Raw genomic sequence first — 24,136 nt, 5'->3', positions numbered from 1 at the left:
ATTCACGACAATATAAAAGGAGTCATTGGTAAAAACAGGAAACAATCATATGTCAGATCTTTAAAACCGCACACTTGTATGAGACTGCATTCCTAAGTAAGAGTGTTTCTCACTCAGACAGTTGTAAATTGGGGACCTCTTGTTTTATTTTCAATCAATTTCAGAAGACACCAGAATTTTAGTTGAGAAGATCAAGACTTAAGTTCAGAAATAAGTTTTATCATTTTTCACCAATTGGGTTTTGTTTAAATCAGAAACAGCATTAACACTTGTTTAACATCTTCCTAATTGCAGTAAATACACAGCTTGGTTATTGTTTTGTTCGTTCATTTATATTTTCCTTGTGCAATAAATTCATGATTTCCTCATAAAGGAAGAACTGCAGCTTCATGTGAACTCTCCAAACATGAAAAAAATGTGATCCCCACACCCAAAAGAAAGAAAAATTATCCCTTCTCCACCCCAATACAAAGGTGAGGCAAGTTTGTGCCTTATATTCTCAATGTGCTCCTGTACTACATCATTAGTACAACTAGATTGTATGCCATCTCAATGTTGATCACAGAACATTCCATACCTAGAAGATTTCAGAATTTCAGTCATGCTTTCTTATGATTCTTAAAGCTAGTTGAAGCCAGCTATAATTACATTTTGAAATTTGGATAATCAACATGATGTAGAACAAGAAGTGTAACTGTGCTTTTGACTTGAAACTATGTTATCTAACAAACTGCAATGCAACAGTTTCCCAAAAACTTCACTCAAGAGGTCACAACATTTTTAGGCAGTGGTAATCTCAAAGCTACCCAGTAAGTGTCCCACCATGTTGCACCAAGTAACTTCACAATACAGGACTGCTGCCTAAATATCTCAATTTCAAAGAAAGCCCTCCACAGTTTGTACGAAAATGTAACTCAGCATATTATGTATCATAGAGTTTTTACAGCACGGAAGGAGTGTCTTCCACCAAACACTCTGCATCATCCATCAAACATTCATCTATTCTCAGAGATAATGGGAACTGCAGATGCTGGAGAATCCAAGATAACAAAGTGTGGGGCTGGATGAACACAGCAGACCAAGTAGCATCTTAGGAGCACAAAAGCTGACGTTTCGGGCCGAGACCCTTCATTAGAAAAGGGGGATGGGGAGAGGAAACACCAGCTTTTGTGCTCCTAAGATGCTGCTTGGCCTGCTGTGTTCATCCAGCCCCACACTTTGTTATCCATCTCTTCTCATCCCATTTTCCAGCATTTGACCTGTAGCCTTATATGCTGTGCTATTTCAACTGTTCATCTAAATAATTCTCAAATGTTTTGAGGTTTCAAGCTTCTACCACCCTTTCAGGCATTTAATTCCAGATATCTACAGTCCTTTGGGTTAAAAAAATTTCCACAAATCTTCTCTAAACTTCCTGCTCTACCTCCCAAAAGTGTATCCCCTGGTTGCTGGGATAGTGGGAACTGCCAATGCTGGAGAAACTGAGATAACAAGGTGTAGAACTGGATGAACACAGCAAGCCAAGCAGCGGAGGAGGAGCAGGAAAGCTCATGTTTCAGATCATCTTCCGTGCTCCTCTGACGTTGCTTGGCCTGCTTTGTTCATCCAGCTCTACACCTTGTAATCCCCTGGTTCCTGACTCCTTTGTTAGGACAGAAAGTTCTGCCTATCCATCCTGCTCCAAAGTTTATACACCTTAGTCTGATCTTCAGTCAACCTTCTTTGCTCTTAGGAAAACTATCCCAGCCCATCTAGTTTCTCTTCACAACTGAATTGGTCCAGCCCATTTCTGACAACACCTCTGAACAGCCTAGCTCTAATTTATTATCATTCATTTGTTTTGGACCAACTCACCAGGTGAAATAAATTTTCTCTCTCTCTCTCGTGATTTAGTCCTCTCCTTAATTTTCTAAAATGCAGTACAATAATAAAACATTGCAGGATGAGTGCAGAGAAAACAACACTATAACATATCTTTCACTCAATGGGCTGGAAAGTTGATTTTCCATCAGCTTTTTAAATTATATTTTTGTACTGGCCCACTAGCCCTTAACAATTCCTATAATTCTTTATCCTATAACAGTTTATCCACGGTTCCCTCCTTACACCTTCTTGACTTGCTTTCTCAGAGTTACTGTCCTCCTTTAAGATACTCCACAAAACCCAACCAGCTGACCCAGTATATCATATTAGTCTTGGTGCAATACTTACAAAAAAATATTCTGTGAAGCTTCTTAGGATATTTCAATATGTTAAAAAGACACATGAATATGAGCTGTTCTTATTAACATGTTTAAATCAAAGGATTTAATTGGAAAAGTTAGGCCCAGACTTCAATAAGATTATTCAGATTTTATTCCCAAAACATAATGCTTTTGTTGTGTGCACATTTCATGGTTTACTTCATAATATTTAAAAGTGGAGCTTTACACAAACGCATAATAACACGTTTCAAATGGGTATTAGTCCTTGACCGCCAAGATATGAAGAACTGTTTCAGTGAAACTTCATCAAATCAGAAATCAGTTTGTGCCAAAATAAGAAAATATTGAGATAATGGGAACTGCAGATGCTGGAGATTCCAAGATGATGAAATGTGAGGCTGGATGAACACAGCAGGCCAAGCAGCATCTCAGGAGCACAAAAGCTGACGTTTCGGGCCTAGACCCTTCATCAGAGAGGGGGATGGGGGGAGGGAACTGGAATAAATAGGGAGAGAGGGGGAGGCGGGCCGAAGATGGAGAGCAAAGAAGATAGGTGGAGAGGGTGTAGGTGGGGAGGTAGGGAGGGGATAGGTCAGTCCAGGGAAGACGGACAGGTCAAGGAGGTGGGATGAGGTTAGTAGGTAGCTGGGGGTGCGGCTGGGGGTGGGAGGAAGGGATGGGTGAGAGGAAGAACCGGTTAGGGAGGCAGAGACAGGTTGGACTGGTTTTGGGATGCAGTGGGTGGGGGGGAAGAGCTGGGCTGGTTGTGTGGTGCAGTGGGGGGAGGGGGTGAACTGGGCTGGTTTAGGGATGCAGTGGGGGAAGGGGAGATTTTGAAACTGGTGAAGTCCACATTGATACCATATGGCTGCAGGGTTCCCAGGCGGAATATGAGTTGCTGTTCCTGCAACCTTCGGGTGGCATCATTGTGGCAGTGCAGGAGGCCCATGATGGACATGTCATCAAGAGAATGGGAGGGGGAGTGGAAATGGTGTGCGACTGGGAGGTGCAGTTGTTTGTTGCGAACTGAGCGGAGGTGTTCTGCAAAGCGGTCCCCAAGCCTCCGCTTGGTTTCCCCAATGTAGAGAAAGCCGCACCGGGTACAGTGGATGCAGTATACCACATTGGCAGATGTGCAGGTGAACCTCTGCTTAATGTGGAATGTCATCTTGGGGCCTGGGATGGGGGTGAGGGAGGAGGTGTGGGGACAAGTGTAGCATTTCCTGCGGTTGCAGGGGAAGGTGCCGGGTGTGACCCACCCCTGTCTGCTTTCCGGAGAGACCACTCTCTCCGTGACTCCCTTGTTCGCTCCACACTGCCCTCCAACCCCACCACACCCGGCACCTTCCCCTGCAACCGCAGGAAATGCTACACTTGTCCCCACACCTCCTCCCTCACCCCCATCCCAGGCCCCAAGATGACATTCCACATTAAGCAGAGGTTCACCTGCACATCTGCCAATGTGGTATACTGCATCCACTGTACCCGGTGCGGCTTTCTCTACATTGGGGAAACCAAGCGGAGGCTTGGGGACCGCTTTGCAGAACACCTCCGCTCAGTTCGCAACAAACAACTGCACCTCCCAGTCGCACACCATTTCCACTCCCCCTCCCATTCTCTTGATGACATGTCCATCATGGGCCTCCTGCACTGCCACAATGATGCCACCCGAAGGTTGCAGGAACAGCAACTCATATTCCGCCTGGGAACCCTGCAGCCATATGGTATCAATGTGGACTTCACCAGTTTCAAAATCTCCCCTTCCCCCACTGCATCCCTAAACCAGCCCAGTTCACCCCCTCCCCCCACTGCACCACACAACCAGCCCAGCTCTTCCCCCCCACCCACTGCATCCCAAAACCAGTCCAACCTGTCTCTGCCTCCCTAACCGGTTCTTCCTCTCACCCATCCCTTCCTCCCACCCCCAGCCGCACCCCCAGCTACCTACTAACCTCATCCCACCTCCTTGACCTGTCCGTCTTTCCTGGACTGACCTATCCCCTCCCTACCTCCCCACCTACACCCTCTCCACCTATCTTCTTTGCTCTCCATCTTCGGCCCGCCTCCCCCTCTCTCCCTATTTATTCCAGTTCCCTCCCCCCATCCCCCTCTCTGATGAAGGGTCTAGGCCCGAAACGTCAGCTTTTGTGCTCCTGAGATGCTGCTTGGCCTGCTGTGTTCATCCAGCCTCACATTTCATCATCTAAGAAAATATTGAGATGGTTGATCAAGGAAATGGGTTCTAATGGAACATGGAGGGATAGGGCAAGAGGGAATTTTATGGAGGCTATTCCACAACACAGCATACATATCATCAAAGTGAATATTTCTGATTGACTAATTAGCCTTGATTATGGTGTATCAAACAACTTCAGGTTTTCATTTTTCTTTAAAATATAAATCAAGAAGTTTTGCAAAAGCCAGATCACAAATTGGTTCTTATAGTATTACACAATTTACAACCTATAAAACAACATCCACCTGGAGGAGTTTGGCCCACTATATCTACATAATACATCATCCAACTTGTGGGAATAATCCTGACATCTTATCACCAACCTCTCCACGTGCAACCACAGTAAGCATCTCTATATAATTCTCTACATAATTAAAGTGAACACTACACTGCTAAGGGATACACAAAATAATCTCAGTAAAAATAAATCATTAACGTGTGCTTTCCAGATAGGCTTTTACAACAGAGATAATGGGAACTGCAGATGCTGGAGAATCCAAGATGACAAAGTGTGGAGTTGGATGAACATAGCAGGCCAAGCAGCATCCTAGGAGCACAAAAGCTGATGTTTCAGGTCTAGGCCCTTCATCAGAAAAGGGGGATGGGGAGAGGGTATTGAAATAAATAGGGAGAGGCGGATCGAAGAATAGGTTAGGGAGGTGGGGACGAACTGGGCTGGCTCTGGGATGCAGTGGGGGGAGGGGAGATTTTGAAACTTGTGAAATCCACATTGATAGCATTGGGCTGCAGGGTTCCCAAACGGAATATGAGTTGCTGTTCCTGCAACCTTCGGGTGGCATCATTATGGCACTGCAGGAGGCCTAAGATGGACAAGTCGTCTAAGGAATGCGAGGGGGAGTTGAAATGGTTCGCAACTAGGAGGTGCAGTTGTTTAACGCGAACCGAGTGCAGATGTTCGCCAAAACAGTCCCCAAGTCTCCGCTTGGTTTCCCCAATGTAGAGGAGGCCACACCGGGTACAGCGGATGCAGCATACCACATTGGCAGATGTGTAAGTGAACATCTGCTTGATGTGGAAAGTCACCTTGAGGCCTGGGTTGTGGGTAAGGGAGGAGGTGTGGGGGCAAGTGTAGCACTTCCTGTGGGTGCAGGGGCAAGTGCTGGGTGTGGTGGGGTTGGAGGGGAGTGTGGAGCGGACAAGGGAGTCCTGGAGAGAGTGGTCTTTCTGGAAGGCAGACAAGGGTGGGGATGGAAAAATGCCTTTGGTGGTGGGGTCGGATTGTAGATGGCAGAAGTGTCGGAGGATGATGCGTTGTATCCAGAGGTTGGTGGGATGGTATGTGAGGACAAGTGGGATTCTCTTTTGGTGGTTATTGCGGGGAGGGGGTGTGAGGGATGAGTTGCGGGAAATGCAGGAGACACGGTCAAGGGCGTTCTCAACCACTGCCGGGGGGGGGATGTTGTGGTCCTTGAAGAACGAGGACATCTAAGATGTACGGGAGTGGAATGCCTCATCCTAGGAGCAGATGCGGTGGAGGCGGAGGGACTGGGAATAGGGGATGGAATTTTTGCAGGAAAGTGGGTGGGAGGAGGTGTATTCTAGGTAGCTGTGGGAGTCAGTGGGCTTGAAATGGATATTGGTTTCTAAGTGGTTGCCTGAGATGGAGACAGAGAGGTCCAGGAAGGTGAGGGATGTGCTGGAGATAGTCCAGGTAAACTTGAGGTTGGGGTGGAAGGTGTTGGTGAGTGGATGATGTTCGAGATCCTCTTGGGAGCATGAGGTGGCGTCGCTACAGTCATCAATGTAACGCAGGAAGAGGTGGGGTTTAGGGCCAGTGTAGGTATGGAAGAGGGACTGTTCCATGTAACCTACAAACAGACAGGCGTAGCGTGGGCCCATGCAGGTACCCATGGCCACCCACTTTGTCTGTAGGAAGTAGGAGGAATCGAAACAGAAGTTGTTGAGGGTTAGGACGAGTTTGGCTAGATGGATGAGGGTGTCGGTGGAGGGGTACTGGTTGGGTCTGCGGGACAGGAAGAAGTGGAGGGCCTTTAGGCCGTCTGCATAGGGAATGCAGGTGTATAGGGGCTGGACATCCATGGGAAATAAGGTGTTGGGGACCTGGGAATTGGAAGTTCTGGAGGAGGTGGAGGGCGTAGATGCTGTCACAGATGTAGGTAGGGAGTTCCTGGACCAAGGGGGAGAAAAAAATGGAGTCCAGATAGGTGGAGATGAGTTCAGTGGGGCAGGATCAGACGGAGACAATAGGTCGGCCAGGGCAGGCGGGTTTGTGGGTTTTGGGAAGGAGATAGAAACGGGCCATGCGGGGTTGGGGAACAATTAATAAACTTCAAAATCTTCCCTCCCACCACGGCATCCCAAAACCAGCCCATCTCGTCCCCACCTCCCTAACCTGTTCTTCCTCTCACCTATCCCCTACTCCCACCTCAAGCCGCACCTCCATTTCCTACCTACTAACCTCATCCCGCCCCCTTGACCTGTCCATCCTCCCTGGACTGACCTATCCCCTTCCTACCTCCCCACCTATACTCTCCTCTCCACCTATCTTCTCCTCTATTCATCTTTGATCCGCCTCCTCCCTGCCCCTATTTATTTCAGAACCCTCGCCCCATCCCCCTTTTCTGATGAAGGGTCTAGGCCCAAAACGTCAGCTTTTGGGCTCCTAAGATGCTGCTTGACCTGCTGTGTTCATCAGGCTCCACACTTTGTTATCTAGGTTTTTACAATTCATTTTTTGTTTAAAATGCAGTTACTCTCTGTATAAAAACAGAATGCATTTCAAACTAATCAATCACATTTGAAATGTATCGGACAATATGTTTGCATGAGACGGTAAAACACTATTTAGAAATGCAGACAACAGTGTGGAGCTGGAGGAACACAGCAGGCCAGGCAGTATCAGTGTAGCAGGAAAGTTGATGTTTCCGGTCAAGACCCTTAGAAACACATGTATTTTACTTCCTGTCTTCACCACAGACCAATCTTGGCATGACTTGGCAGATGACAATCCCAGATTTTGTTCAATGTCGTATTTAATTAACTGGAATATTGCACCATTTATCTGATGAAATATCTTGGCAATTCCATGAGACTACACAGTGAGATTAGAGACATTTTGTGTACAACTCTGATATTTTACTGAAGCAAACAAGCAAACAGTGTGTTTGTTATATGGCAGCATAATAGAAGGTCCCTGAGCATATCAGCAGTCAGATTTCATCCTAAACCGGGGTCCTATTCCATGTAGCATTTACAATAATCAGATATAATTTGCAAAATAACTTAATTGAATGAGAACACCAAAACAATATATTGTTCACGGGGTAAACATACATTAAGTCCTTTAACAATTAAAATGAACAATAACAATGTTTTGATGGGTGGGTACACTTGTTATAGGCCACAATAAATGCACCATTTGAGCTGCACTAGTCACATTTCAAGGTAAACAGGCAATTCACAGGTTATAAAATGCACGCTCTAACAGGAAGAACATGTTCAAAGTGCCACCTGTCTTCATTACATCAGCACAAGTTTCAAGCAGAATTAAAATTCATGTCAATCTGAGTTCTTTGGGCAATATGTGAATAAAGAATGTCCTGAGCTTGCAATCTAGAGATGAACTTTGATATCCATTTTTCTCAAATTCTGACCTCCTGCAGGCTATTTAACTGTTAGTTCTGAAGGCAGCTTTAGGCACTGTACGAAGTACAGCTAATGAACTTTGCCTGTTTGGAGCTAATTGTGTCTTGCCACACAGAGTTTACAGCTCAGAGCAAGGAAATCTAAAATACACATGGGTCTAATTCGGAGAAAAAAAATTGATGGCATAATATAATGCGAGCCACTATTTTTCTGTTCTGATGTTAAATTTCCACTTGGTTTTCTCCCTTCCTTTCTAGTCCAGTCTCCTGTCACAAAGGTAGCATATCTCTGCATTAACAGTCCTCTGGTGCCCGAGAGAAAAGGTGGCAGCGGAAATCACAGTGGAACAAAGCAAAATTCAGTAAACATTTCTTTCAAACTAACAGATAGAAGGATGTCACCCAAAGTATTAAATATAAGACTGTCCTGAACACCTGTAGACTTATGCAATATATCATCCATCATGATCAGAGAGAGTCAGAGGAGGGTTCTAGCATTGCACAGAATAATCCTCCTCTTGTGGTCTACTTTGTGGACCAAAAATAGACAGTAATTTTCAAAAATGCCTTGTTGAGGTGGCCTAATGTTATAATTCACCCACCCACAGTGGAATATTCAGCTTTCGACCCGCTAACTTAGATGAACTCGGGCATATTTCCAATTGTCATTAAACATTACACCAAAGAACTGTGGAAGCTTTCTAAAGATACTGTCAAACCTGCTGTGGCTTTCCAGATTTTGTTTCCAATCATCACTGATCCCCAAATAACTGTGCAGGTGACAAGTTTGAAAGCTATTTTGAATGGTTCCAAGTCCCATAACAATTTATCCATACAGGGAACTCAACAACTCTGCCACTCAGTCCATCTCTTTGTTAAAAATATTGCGAGGAAATGTGTGTATTGGTGGATGACCAGCATTTATTACCCATCCATAACTGCCTTAAGAAAGGTGGCACTGAACTGCCATTTGAAATGCTGAGGTCCCCGGGGTACAGGATGCCCGTATTACTGTTAGAATGGGAGTTCCAGGACTTTGATCTAGTAACAATAAAAGGGATGATGATAAAATTTACAGTCAGGATAGTATCGGGTTGGAAGGACTCTTGAAGTACAGGTATTCCCATACATCTAACACCCTTATCCTTCCTGGTGCTAGAAGGTTGAGAGGTGGAAACTGCAGTCAAAGGTGACTTGCAAATAACTGCAGTGCATCTTGTAGACTGCATAATGGTAGCAGTGTGTACTGTGATGAAGGGAGTGAGTGGTGAAGAGGTGGATTTGGTGTCAATCAAGCAGGCAGCTTTGTCCTGAGTAATATTGAGGTTCAAATGTTGTATGAAATGCACAAAACCAAGTGGGAAGTTTTTCACCATACTCCTATTTAATGTCTTCTAACTGCTGGGCAGGCATTGGTGAGACAAGAGGCAAGTTATTCACCACAGAGTTCTGAGCCTGGGACCTGCACTTGTAGCCAGAGTATTTATATGACTGTTCTTGTTCTGTTTCTGGTCGGTGGTAACCTCGCAGGATATTGATATTGGGAAATGAATTATGACAATGCTATGGAAGCAGAAGTAGTGTAGGAAACAGACGCTGGAAAGCTCCAGTGCAAAAGGTAAAGGGATTGTCAATAGTAATGAAAAAGAAAAAAAGTTGTAAACTGCGTATAAATTAAAGGACTGAAAGAGAGAGAGACTGAGTTCCTCTCTACGAAGAACCAAGTGAACAAGACGCAAATAAGACAAGGTCGTGGGGGCCGGGCTTGTGCATGTGTGCACCCACACTATAATGAAAGGAAGAGTTGAATGGTCCTGGCAGAATCTAAGTTGAGTATCAGTGAACAGATTATTTGTTTGCAAACTTGCCACTTGATAGCACTGTCAATACCCTTTTATTATTGGTGAATGGGGTGCAGTTTTTCTGTTTGTGGTGTTGGTAAATCTCCTGGAGGTAGTGTCTTTTAGCCAGCCTTCCGACTCCGAGTTTACCTTCGTATTGCCGCCGGCCAGAGAGGAATGTTTTTACCAAAATGCCGGATACAACAGTAGCATGGAGCTGGAATACCAGTGCCTTCAACCATTTTTTGATATTGTGTGAAGTGAATTGAACTGGTTGATGTCCACGTCTGTGAGGAAGTGGACCACAGAACGTGGCAAGATGGATTGTCTACTTGGTATTTCTAAGTGAAGATGGATGCAAATACTTCAACCTTATCTTCCATAGTGATGTGCTGTCTCCCCACAATGTTGAAGATGAGGATATTTTGGCACCTTCTCTTTCTCTGGCACATTGATCTGATCTGTTGGTTGAGCGATCACTTAGCTCAGGCTATTGCATGATGCTTCCATTGCCTGGCATGAAAGTAAGCCACATGTTGTAGCTTCAGTAAACTGACATACCATTTTAAACTACTCATACAGTACCACTCCTGGCAAGCCCAACCACATTCTTTATTCAACAAGAATCAATCTCCGGCTTGATGTTAATGGTAGACTGGGGAAATGCTTCCTCATGAGATTACAGATTGTGGTTAAATACACTTCTGCTGCTGCTGATGGGCACAAAGCCTCATGAATGCTCGGTTTTGATCTGCTCAATCTGTTCAAAGTCTCTCTCATTTAGCACAGTGATACTGCCACTCACTGTGCCATACAACACAATGCAAGGGATTCTCAGGCTCAGTGGTTAGCACTGCTGCCTCACAGCATGAGGGATCTGGGCTCATTTCCAGCCTCAGACGATTGAATATTCAAACTCCACACATTCTCCCAGTGTCTGTGTGGGTTTCCTCTAGGCGATCTGGTTTCTTCCTACAGTCTAAAAGGCGTGCAGTTTAGGTGAATTGGTCAAGCTAAATTGCTCATCGTGTCTAGGGATATGCAGGCTAGGTGGGTTAACCATGGGAAATGTAGGGTATCAGCGATAGGGTCGGGGGAGATGGTCAGGATGGGGTGCTCTTCAAAGGGTCAGTGTTGACTCAATGGGCTGAATGGCCTGCTTCCATATTGTAGGGATTCTATTCTATGAACACAGGTGTTGATGTCCACAATAACTGTGCAGTAATTATTCTTACTAATATAATCATGGACTGATTCATCGACAACTGGTAGATTAGGGAGGATGAGGTTGGGTAGGTTTTTCCCTTGTACCCTCAACACCTACTGCAGACTCTGTCTAGCAATTATATCCTCTCGAATCTGGCCAGCTGCTAGTAACAATGCTGCCAAGCCACCCTTCACAATGAATACTGAAGTTCCACACCTACAGTATATTCTGTGCCCTTCAGTGCTCCTTTCAAGTGGTCTTCAACATGGAAGAATGCAAATTCATCAGCTGTGTGTATATGGTGTGTAACGGGGTGTGGGCAGTGGTAAGTGCTAATTCCAGGAGGGTTCTTTGGCCATGCTTGACCTGATGCTATGAGCTTTCATGGGATCCAGAAACAATGTTGAGGACTGCTAGAGCAGCTCTGTTAAGTGTAAACCACTTAGCTGCCTCTGGTGAATCTGTCAGGACTTATCCTGGACGGTGATGGTATTGGTAGTGTCTGGGGCACTATAAGTTGTGATTCTACAATTATGACTTATGACCACATCAGGCAGGATAGCTTTCCCAATTTTTGCATAAATCCCAGATGTTAGTAATGCATCATTTGCAGGATTAACAGGGCTGAGTTTATCATATACATTTCCAGTGACCAGGTTGTACTTTGTGATCCATGGGTTTCTTTCAATTTTATCATTGTTTGATACATCTGAGTGGTGGCTAGGCTGTTTCAGAGAGCAGTTGAGAGTCAACCACAATGCTCTGGGCCTGGAGTGACTCATCAGATGGAACAGGTAGGAATGGCAGATTTCCTTCCCAAAATGGCATTCGTGAACCTTATATTAATCAACAATGGCTTATATTTAAACGAGCTTTTAGTTCCAGGTTTTATTGAATGTCAGCATCTGCCATGGTGGGATCTGAAATCCTGTCACAAGAATATTGGCTTAAATTACTCGTCAAGCAAGATCACCACAATGTCACCACCTCCCGATTTGGCACCAATTTACACATGACATTCAAGGGGATTTTTAAAATTAAATTGCACTTCTAGTGCAGACTCCCAACTTTGGGGAAAAATGCATTTGTCCCTCATTATTTTCAATATATTCATTTTAAAAACATTGACTCATAGTCCAGAGTCCAGCCAGGTGGTGCTCTACAATGTTTATTTCGAAATTATACTAATTTCATTGATAGAGCTATTATGAAAACGCATAATCTACAGGCTGAAAGAGATCTGGGGAAGCAACTATTCCCACTGTCAATATTTGTGCCTCCAGGTAATAAAATGCAGCTATAAAACATTGTTGTTGGAAATTTATATTCAGCATTTTGGGCAAAATAACTTCAATGGAGCATTAATAACAGACGATGGTTCTACCTGACGCTTCTACAGAACTTGTCCAAAATCAATACTCTACCCATTCCCAAAAAGATCTTCCTCAATCACTATCTTACACTACAATCTATCTAAAATCTCTACTATCATTCAAAGATTCCAGAGCACAATAATGTGCCCATTTCACCTGCACCTCCATTTTTAAACATCTCCAATAGACTACAGAACACAAAGTTCTGAGTGTAATAATGGTTAATTACTAATCCTCTGCCTCTCTGTAGCCTTCAACTACACATGATCCACTGCTAACACATATACTCCTTAATTCAACTCCATGGACTGTTCTTGATGTATTCCGGAATTAATTATTCAATCCTAAACACGGCATCTGTAGCAGTGACTTCTCCCCCAGCAACCTCCACCATCACTAGAATCCCTCAAAGGCTTCCTCATCTGCCTGCTTCTCCTTGGCAACACCATATTCAAACACACAGTAAAGCATCCACCGGTATGCTGCCACCACCCAGCTTTGCCTTGGTTGCATTCTGCTTCTTCATTATCCAGAAATAAAAATAGAAAGTGTTGCAAAAACTCATCTGACAAAGGTTTATTGGACTCAAAATATTAACTGTTTTTCTCTCTACTGATGCTGCTAGACCTGCTGAGGTTCTCCAGCAATTTCTGTTTCAGATTTCCAGCAGTTCTTTATTTTTTATTTTTATGTTCATTGTAATATTTTTCTCTAACACTGGGACAGTTGAATTATTACTGTTAGCTATCCGGCTGAAACTCTGATTCCCAGCAACCCATTCTGGTGGAACAAAAGCAGAGCCAGGTTAGTCACAATCTCCATGTTAGCTGGATAAATTTCAGCTCCTACTTCTCAACCAAATTACCTTAAACTATCACCTCCAAAGTCAACAGTTTGTTCTTCTTAAGCCACTGAAACACTTATTTATGCAAAGCAGGAGTATATAAACAAATACCATGGGGAAATTATTCGAGGTCCCATAAATAGTAGCATTCAGAGAACTCTGAGCGTGACGGCAACAACTGAATCATGCAGAGCAGAAAGCCAGAGATTCAATTACCACTGTAGATCAACATAACCATTGAGCAATTGTTGCAAAAAGTCTGAATTTCACATTTCAGCTGTTTTAGTTTGTACATTGAAATTAGACATTTGGTATATTTATAGTGGAGATATCTTAGGGATATCACATTGCTGTGAGACAAATGGCAGGAATTTTTTTTTGGTTGGTTTGTCTGTGTGATTTCTCATCAAACGGAGTTGAGGTGAAGCCTGGAAATAGCTTTGAGGCAAGCAGATAGAAAACCTGCCAGCGTGTGGACAAGTAGCAAAGAGCTCAGACACCAAATGTCTAATTTTGGAATAATTAAGCAAGAAAACATCAAGGATCATGCTTGAGTGTGTTTACCATCATGAGGCACTGAAGGTGGGTTGGAAGGTTGTCCAGCAAATGCTGATGGAAGAGCTCCAAGAAATCTCATGCATCGTTGAACATCGGGAACACTGAACAGAACTCCCTGAGAGCTGTGGAATACATTGATTTGGGTACTGATTTCCACAAACTATGTCTAATTCCCAAACTTTCCATTTCTTGGAAACTGTATGAATAATTCAAATTTCTTATCAAAACTACCGTAGATGTCTTGCCTCCGCCAATACACAGTGGCCATCAATTTATTATCGTTTTCCAATTCTAGCTCTTACATTATAAACTAAATGCAGGTCACGCTTTGAATTGTCATTATTTCCGGTCTGTTATTCAGCTTTTCACCAGGGATTTCCATTTACCAGACAATTTAAAAACATTTCAATGTACAAACTAAAACATCTGAAATGCGAAATTCAGACTTTTTGCAACAATTGCTCAATGGTTATGTTGAGAGCTGTGGAATACATTGATTTGGGTACTGATTTCCACCATCATAATACAGTTAAGAATCATAATACAGAATCATAAGAATCATAATACAGTTAAGAATTAACAAGGGAATCTAATGTTCCAGACTAGGAAGGGAAACCAAACATGCCCTAATTCCTACTTTTGCTACCTTTCCAATAGCGTATGTTGAAAAGTGCACCCTCAGATTAAGGGCGAGAAAAATAAAATTATGTTCAAATAATTGGCTCACTGGTAAGGCTCCCATGTGGATTATTGGTAATTTCAGCAAAGTACAAATGTCTTGTGTGCATATTGCATATTCAGTGACAGCCTTCGGAAAAGATGAAAGGGAGGAAAACACATGACCCTAATGCCAAAAGAACCAACTTATGTTCACAGATTTAAAATGTGATAATTGACTTCTGCTCGCAAAGAGCCAATCCAACAGATGGTGTTTACTGCAACAACTTCCTTTTATATTGCTCCTTTAATGGAAAAAGGCATTCAGAAGTACATGTAAAAAGCACAGGTGTTGGCAAGGAACATGGCGATCTGTTGAAATGGCAGGCAACCAGAAGTACAGGGCCATTTTTGCAGGCAGAATGAAGGTGTTCTGCAAAGTGGTTGCCAAGTTAGCGCTTCATCTCCCCAATATAAAGAAGACCACATTGTGAGCAGCAAATACAACAGACTAGATTGAGTGAAACATAGGTAAAGAGCTGCTTCACTTGGAAGCTGTATCTGGGGCCTTGGATAGTGAGGAGAGGGGAGGCAAATGGACAGCCATTACACCTTCTGCAAGTGCACAGGAATGTGCCATGGGGAGGTAAGGAGCTATTGGGAAATGAGGAGGAGTGGACCAATGTGTCCCAGAGGTAATGGTTTTTAAGGAAGGTTGAGTAATGTGTCGGGTGGTGGCATCCTGTTGAAGGTGGCAGGGAACTAGTGGCTAATGATTGTTTGGATGTGGATGCTGGTGGGATGGTAGGTGAGGATGAAGGGGGATCCCATCGCTGTTGACAGAGGGAAGAGGGAGGTGAGGGCCAAAATGTAGGAGATGGGTTGGACCCAGCTGAGGACTCCGTCAACCCTGTCGTGGCCCAACCCGAAACATCGACTTTCCTACTCATCTGATACTGCCTGACTTGCTGTGTTCCTCCAGCTCGACACTGTCACACTAATAGCATCTTAAATTTGATTAGTACTTCCTCATCAATGGTGTGAACTTGATCTTTTACTTATAAATTCTGCGTCTGATACCACCTCTCTCACTAACATCTGAAGGAGTACTGAGGCTCTGAAAGCTTGTGTTTTCAAATAAACCTGTTGGACTTTAACCTGGTGTTCTGTGACTTCTGACTTTAGCCTCGGGTAACTGTGTGGAGTTTGCACATTCTCCTTGTGTCTACGTAGGTTTCCTCCTACGGTCCAAACATGTGCAGGTTAGGTGGATTAGCCACGGGAAATACAGGGTTACGGGGATAGGTTGGAGGGGTGTCCGGGTGAAATGGTCTTTGGAGAGTCAGGGTGGGCTCAACGGGCCAAATGTCCTGCTTCCATACTATAGATATTCTAAGAAGAAGGTGGACATTTCGGAGGCCCCTTTATAGAACATAGAATATAGAACATAGAACAATACAGCGCAGAACAGGCTCTTCGGCCCTCGAAGTTGCGCCGACCTGTGAGCTAATCTAAGCCCATCCCCCTACGCTATCTCATCATCATCCATATGCTAATCCAAGGAATTACCACTGTCTGAGTAAAGGACCTGCCTCTGACATCTGTCTTATACCTATCACCCCTCAATTTGTAGCTATGCCTCTCGTACAAGCTGATGTCATCATCCTCGGAAAAAGACTCTCACTGTCCATCCTATCTAATCCTCTGATCATCTTGAATGTCTCTATTAAATCCCCTCTTAGCCTTCTTCTCTCCAATGAGAACAGACCCAAGTCCCTCAGCCTTTCCTCATAAGACCTTCGCTCCAGACCAGGCAACATCCTGGTAAATTTCCTCTGCACCTTTTCTAATGCTTCCACATCCTTCTTGTAATGGGGCGACCAGAACTGCACACAATATTCCAAATGAGGCTGCACTAGCGTTTTGTACATTTGCAGCATGACATCACGGCTCCGGAACTCAATCTCTCTACCAATAAAACCTAACACACTGTATGCCTTTTTAACAGCACTATCAACCTGGGTGGCAACTTTCAGGGATCTATGTACATGGACACCAAGATCCCTCTGTACATCCACACTATCAAGAATCTTTCCATTGACCCAGTATTCTGCCTTCCTATTATTCTTCCCAAAGTGAACCACCTCACATTTATCCACATTGAACTCCATTTACCACCTTTCAGCCCAATTCTGCAGTTTATCCACGTTTCCCTGCAACCTGCAACATTCTTCCACACTGTCCAGCAGTCCACCAACTTTAGTGTCATCTGCAAACTTACTAACCATCCACCTATGCCTGCGTCCAAGTCATTTATGAAAATGACAAACAGCAGTGGTCTCAAAACAGATCCATGAGGCACACCACCAGTAACCGGACTCCAGGGTGAATATTTTCCATCAGCCACCACTTGTTGCCTTCTTACATAAAGCCAGTTTCTAATCCAAACTGATAAATCTCCGTCAATCCCAAGCCTCTGTATTTTCTTCAAACGCCTACCATGTGGAACCTTATCAAAAGGCTTTGATGAAGTCCATGTACACCACATCAACTGCCCTACCTTCAGCCACATGCTTGGTCACCTTCTCAAAAAACTCAATGTGGTTTGTGAGACACGACCTGTCCTTGACGAATCCATGTTGACTATCTCCAATCAAATTGTTGGTTGCTAGATGATTATAAATACTATCTCTTATAATCCTTTCCAAAACTTTTCCTACAACAGACGCAAGGTTCACAGGTTTATAATTACCTGGGTCACTCTACTGCCTTTCTTGAACAAGGCCACAACATTTGCAATCCACCAGTCCTCTGGTACTAAAGCTATAGACAATGAGGACTCAAAGATCAAGGCCAAGGGCTCCGCCACCTCCTCCCTAGCTTCCCAGACAATCCTCGAAAAAATTCCATCCAGCCCAGGGGATTTATCTACCTTCACATCTAGAATTGATAACACCTCCTCCTTACTAACCTCAATCCTTTCAATTCTAGTAGCCCGTAACTCAGTCTTCTCCTCTACAATATTCTCCTTTTCATGTGAATCTGGGAAGGCTGGCTCCAGCATCTGCAATTCTTGCTATCTTTCCCTGTCAATTTTTTCGATATGGAAATGCGCATGTACAGCAACTTGTATCTGAAAGTTTCTTCTCTGTCAATTTGCAAGTTAACTTATCAATATGTACCTGTGCGAATCTACTTTGTGAATGTTTGAGTACGACTATCAAACTGGGCCTGTCAGTATTTTTTAAATCTGTGGATATGTCAGTGCAGTTATAAATTTGTATCTATCACTTCATGCTGTGTGAAATTGCGAGTTTCTGCTCTGTGGATATGAGAGTGTAGTTATCATTCAGTTGCTGTCGGTTTGGTATGTGATTCTGCGTGTGGTTATTAATCAACCTTTACCTGTCAGTTTCTGCAAAGTCAATATGTGTGAGTCTCATCATCAATCTTTTCTGGTCTGTTTCCATAATATGAATCTGAAAGGTTGGGTATCAATCCAGCTGGATGCCATAATTAGACTCATATTCCCTCCCTTGTCAGCCTTCTGCAAGGACGTTCCCTCTGGCACACCCTGGTTCACTCTTCCTTCAATCCCAATACCACAGACAGCCCCACGATACCTTCCTTTGCAACCAAAGAATGTGTAATACCTGTCCGTTTGCTTTCACCCTCCTCAGTATCCAAGGGCCCAAAACCTTCCTGGTGAAGCCGCACTTTACCCGCACTTCAGTCAATTTAGTCTACTGCATTCATTGCTCACAAAGTGGTCTCTTCTACATTGGGGAACCAAAGCATAGACTGGGTGACCACTTCGCAAAACACCTACATTTTGTCCGCAAATAAAGACCCTGAGCTTCCTGTTGCCTGCCATTTCCACACATCACCCTGCTCCCTAGCAAACCTCGGTCTCAAGATTGCTGAAGTGCTCCAGTGAAGCTGAGTGCAAGCTGGAAGAAAAGCACCTCATTTTCCACTTCAGAATTTTACAGCCTTCTGGATTCAATATTGGCGTTCAACAATTTGAGGGCTTGGGGTACCTTCTCCCATGCCCTTACCCAAACTCCCACGCACAAGGCCTTGTTATCACATGGTCTGCTATCATACACTACCTATTGTTAGCCATTAACAGTCCCCATTCGTTCTCTTAGGCTGACCATTATCTGTTGCTTTGTCTGCCCAACTATTCTTCTCTCTCTTTATCGTCTACTCCTTAACCTCTCTTCCCACTCTATTTTCTGCATAAAAGCCACTTTCTCCTAGCTACCATCAGTTCTGAAATTGGGTCACTTGGATCAGAAATATTAACTCTGCTTTTTTCAGACCTGCTGAGTTTTTCCAGCAATTTCTGAGTTTGTTTAACATTTATAGAACATATAGAACATTACAGCACAGTACAGGCCCTTCGGCCCTCAATGTTGTGCCGACCTGTCATACCGATCTCAAGCCCATCTAACCTACACTTTTCCATGTACGTCCATATGCTTATCCAATGACAACTTAAATTTATCTAAAGTTGGCGAATCTACTACCATTGCAGGCAAAGCGTTCCATTCCTTTACTACTCTCTGAATAAAGAAACTACCTCTGACATCTGTCCTATATCTTTCATACCTCAATTTAAAGCTACGCCTCCTCGTTCTCGCCGTCACCATCCTAGGAAAAAGGCTCTTCCTATCCACCCTATCTAGCCCTCTGATTATTTTATATGTTTCAACTGAGTAACCACTCAACCTCCTTCTCTCTAATGAAAACAGCCTCAAGTCCCTCAGCCTTTCCTCGTAAGACCTTCCCTCCATACCAGGCAACATCCGAGTAAATCTCCTCTGCACCCTTTCCAAAGCTTCCACATCCTTCTTATAATGCGGTGACCAGAACTGTACGCAATACTCCAAGTGCGGCCGCACCAGAGTTTTGTACAGCTTCACCATAATCTCTTGGTTCCGGAACTCGATCCTTCTATTAATAAAAGCTAAAACACTGTATGCCTCCTTAACAGCCCTGTCAACCTGGGTGGCAACTTTCAAGGAACTGTGTACATGGGCACCGAGATCTCTCTGCTCATCTACACTACTAAGAATCTTACCATTAGCCCTGTACTTTGCCTTCCGGTTACTCCTACCAAAGTGCATCACCTCACACTTGTTTGCATTAAACTCCATTTGCCACCTCTCAGCCCAGCTCTGCAGCTTATCTATGTCTCTCTGCAACCTACAGCATCCTTCGTCACTATCCACAACTCCACCGACCTTAGTGTCGTCTGCAAATTTACTAACCCATCCTTCTACGCCCTCATCCAGGCCATTTATAAAAATGACAAACAGCAGTGGACCCAACATCGACCCTTGCGGTACACCACTAGTAACTGGTCTCCAGGATGAACATTTCCCATCAACTACCACCCTCTGTCTTCTTTCAGCAAGCCAATTTCCGATCCAAACTGCTATATCTCCCACAATTCCATTCCTCCGCATTTTGTACAATAGCCTACTGTGGGGAACCTTATTGAACGCCTTGCTGAAATCCATATACACCACATCAACCGGTTTACTCTCATCTACCTGTTTGGTCACCTTCGCAAAGAACTCAATAAGGTTTGAGAGACACGACCTTCCCTTCACAAAACCGTGCTATCCTAATCAATTTATTCTTTTCTAGATGATTATAAATCCTATCCCTTATAACCTTTTCCAACACTTTACCAACAACTGAGGTAAGGCTCACTAGTTTATAATTACCAGGGTTGTCTCTACTCCCCTTCTTGAACAGGGGAACCACATGTGCTATCCTCTAGTCATCTGGTACTATTCCTGTAGACAATAACGAGTTAAAGATCAATGCCAAAGGCTCAGCAATCTCCTTCCTGGCTTCCCAGAGGATCTGAGGATAAATCCCATCCGACTTATCTATCTTCACCCTCTGAAGGATTTCTAATACCTCTTCCTTGTGAACCTCAATCCCACGTAGTCTAGTAGCCTGCATCACAGTATTCTCCTCGACAACATTGTCATTTTCTAGAGTGAATACTGTTGAAAAATATTCATTTAGCGCTTCCCCTATCTCATCTAACTCCACACACAACTTACCACTGCTATCCTTGATTGGGCCTAATCTTACTTTCGTCATTCTTTTATTCCTTACATACCTATAGAAAGCCTTAGGGTTTACCCTGATCCTATCTGCCAACAACTTCTCATGTCTCCTCCTGGCTCTTCTGAGCTCTCTCTTTAGGTCTTTCCTGGCTACCTCATAGCCCTCAAATGCCCTAACTGAGCCTTCACATCTCATCAAAACATAAGCCTTCTTCTTCCTCTTGACCAGAGATTCTACCTCCTTCGTAAACCACAGCTCCCGCACTCTACAGCTTCCTCCCTGCCTGACAGGTACATACTTATCTAGGACACACAGGAGCTTTTCCTTGAATAAGCTCCACATTTCTAATGTGCCCATCCCCTGCAGTTTCCTTCCCCATCCTATGCTCCCTAAATCTTGCCTAATCTCGTCGTAATTGCCTTTCCCCTAGCTATAACTCTTGCCCAGTGGTATACACCTATCCCTTTCCATCACTAAAGTAAACATAACAGAATTGCGATCACTATCACCAAAGTGCTCACCTACTTCCAAATCTAACACCTGGCCAGGCTCATTACACAGTACCAAATCTAATGTGGCTTCACCCCTTGTTGGCCTATCTACACACTGTGTCAGGAAGCCCTCCTGCACACACTGGACAAAAACTGACCCATCTATAGTACTCAAACTATAGTGTTCCCAGTCAATATTTGGAAAGTTGAAGTCCCCCATGACAACTACCCTGTCTCTCTCACTCCTATCGAGAATCATCTTTGCTATCCTTTCCTCTACATCTCTGGAACTATTCGGAGGCCTATAGAAAACTCCCAACAAGGTGGCCTCTCCTTTCCTGTTTCTAACCTCAGCCCATACTACCTCAGTTGACGAGTCCCAAAACATCCTTTCTGCAACTGTAATACTGCCCTTGACCAACAATGCCACACCTCCGCCCCTTTTACCATCTTCTCTGTTCTTACTGAAACATCTAAATCCTGGAACCTGCAACAACAATTCCTGTCCCTGGTCTATCCATGTCTCCGAAATGGCCACAACATCCAGGTACTAACCCATGCTGCAAGTATTTAGTTATTATTTGTCTCAAACTGAGTCAGTGATATCATTGGTGTAATCGCATCTGAGCTCACCACTGTAGGATTGGCAGGTATTGACACTTTCCTTTTTAAAAAGGAGTAAAAACAAGTTTCAATTTAAATCAATTGCCGTGTCAGCAAAAGTAATGTATATTAAAAGAAACTGATAGTCTTAGAAGGTGATTAACTTCCTGAACATTCAATACATCGTTCTTCTGGCAATTTGCACTCAACCCTTATGAGGGGTGGATGCACTTAAAGGTGGTGCATAGTTGAATAGAACTTCTCATTTTACATAGTCGCACACAGCTTCACATTCTCACAGTGAGATAAAGCTTATGTTTACAATGCAAAGATATTTCAATAACCTCATCCACAACCCGTGCTACAGATCTTTGCCAAAAATTTAAAGATATTTCAACATATGTAGCGATAGCATAGCCTGATTAGCATGTACAAATTTGAATTAGAGTGACCTATAATATCATTTCATTCTTATCATTTTAACTGCTGACTGTCACCTTTCTGTCGTTCCTAAAACAATTCAGTACCAAATGCACTACATCAGCAAGCAATCCATTCAACCACAAGTCCAACCCTTCTCTGCGTGGCGTAACTGCAATTACCTGCAGATCTAGATAGAGACAACTGGGTTGTTGTAACATGACGGCAACTTGACAAAAGTTTACAATTTACTGTGCATTAATATTTTGAAAAGGGAATATCACTAAGGTTAATTTTAATCTGAAAAGTGTTGTGATCTAACGTAAATGGCCCATAACATAAACAGATTCAATTTTTAAAAAATCGATGGGGATTGCCCTATTACCATTTATTTTGTTTATGATCACATTTTTGCCAACAGATAAAACACAAGAGTGATGCTTTTGAGACTTGATAATTTTATGCTGAAAAGAAGTGTACATTAGAGCGACTGAAATGCATTCTTGGCGTCAGCTAAACCCTGTAGTAAACAACGCCTGAAAATGTAAAGGAAACAAACAAAAACAGGTGAACTATACGCTTCATACAAAAGGAACTCCTCGTACAAAATGTAATTGTTGCAACTAGATTGTACCTCTCATGAAGAATGTTAGAGTTCCACTGCATTTTCTGCAAAGTTTGTACTGAACTGTTTCGTACTTGTATTTGTTTAGAATATGTATAAAATTACTTTTTGAAATGTAAAATATCAGAACATTTCGGAAATTTTATCTTACGTTTCTCGAGAACGTTCAGAGAAAACGATCTGTAATTCCAGCTACTTTACTCACCTAGGAATCGTTGCGAAAAGGAAAAGCAACTTCAAAACAAACGCTTCTATGTGTCTGGGAGTTGTAAGTTTATTGACAGGGTACGGTAGGGGTCGAGCACTTTTACCAACGCTGCAGGTTCCTTACCTTAACGTACAGAGAAATCTCGAAAGGCTGGCCATGGTCACTGCTTCGGCTCGGGCTGCCGTTCAGGTGCGTGCTGTAAGTCTCGGAGCTCTGGCCGTCGCTCTGCACCTCTTCCAGCTCCTCTAGCTCCTCCGGTGCGTCGAAGACCTCTTGGTAAACGCTGCAGTCGGGAGGCTCACTGTCACCGGAGGGCTCCTGCTGCTGATCGCTGAGCTCCCCCGCGCTCTCCGGGCTGGAGACAGCCGAACAGGACGAGGAGGAGCGGGCCACCTCGTCGTACTGCACCTCTTCATCCCCCTGCAGGGAATGGTCGTCAGTCAGCTCCAGCTCCATGTCGGGGGTTTCGTAGACGTTTTCTTCCAGGTCGTTCTCCATGGGCTTTTTATTCTCCCACCCTCTTTACAATTTTGGATTGGCGCGAAAAATCTGCGTGGCTCCTTCGAAGGAGGAGAGTGGCGTCGCTCAGGGTAAACGTGAAACCTGTGCCGCGCCAGAGATCCGCGGGGCCAGCGAATGACCTGAAAGATCCCACTTAGATATTTGCAAAGGTTCAAGTGCGAATAGATAAGGAGCGCCGCGGTTGTTATTGGATACGCAGCCCTTTTTCTAAAAACAAAGTCAGAAAAGTTAGTGGTCCGCTCGATATTCCGGCACAAAATCGAACAAAAAGAGATACCGTCTAACGGTGCGACACGTTGAAATAACTTGTCTGAAACAGAACGAAATTTATAAGCGAAATATGTTCCAGGGTGGATCATTAACTATTCTGGTGACTTATAACTGACGAATGAATGCGTTGCTAACTTTCCTGCAACCCCCTTGTTTTAAAAAAAATTGTTTTCACCGCCGATGCACATGGCTTTTAAAAGGTGTTCATATCTAAATCACAGATGTTTGACAAAGCTTTTGTTACCTGCTTGTTACAAAGTTATTTTAAAAGGTGAAACAACGTAATAAGGCGCTTCCAGAGGTGTTGGGTAAAAGGAAGAGAACGACAAATTATGGAATAGCAATAAAAAGAAAGCAG

The 24,136-nt window shown here is 43.8% G+C and overlaps 1 protein-coding gene across 1 annotated transcript in view; it reads right to left on the bottom strand.

The window, feature by feature from the left end:
• Nucleotides 1-23,856, bottom strand: part of LOC125452632 (chloride intracellular channel protein 5-like) — a 155,445-nt gene extending 131,589 nt beyond the window's left edge. The window contains exon 1 of the mRNA XM_059645427.1: nucleotides 23,110-23,856. Coding sequence (XP_059501410.1) covers nucleotides 23,110-23,484 — 375 coding nt within the window. The 5' untranslated portion in view covers nucleotides 23,485-23,856. The remainder of the gene's footprint in view (nucleotides 1-23,109) is intronic.
• Between the last annotated feature and the right edge of the window lie 280 nt (nucleotides 23,857-24,136).

Source organism: Stegostoma tigrinum, chromosome 4 (assembly GCF_030684315.1).
Source record: "Stegostoma tigrinum isolate sSteTig4 chromosome 4, sSteTig4.hap1, whole genome shotgun sequence".
In the NCBI taxonomy this organism is placed as follows: Eukaryota; Metazoa; Chordata; class Chondrichthyes; order Orectolobiformes; family Stegostomatidae; genus Stegostoma; species Stegostoma tigrinum.
The sequence above is the reverse complement of the archived record's forward strand: the minus strand, read 5'-3'. Positions and strand labels throughout refer to the sequence as shown.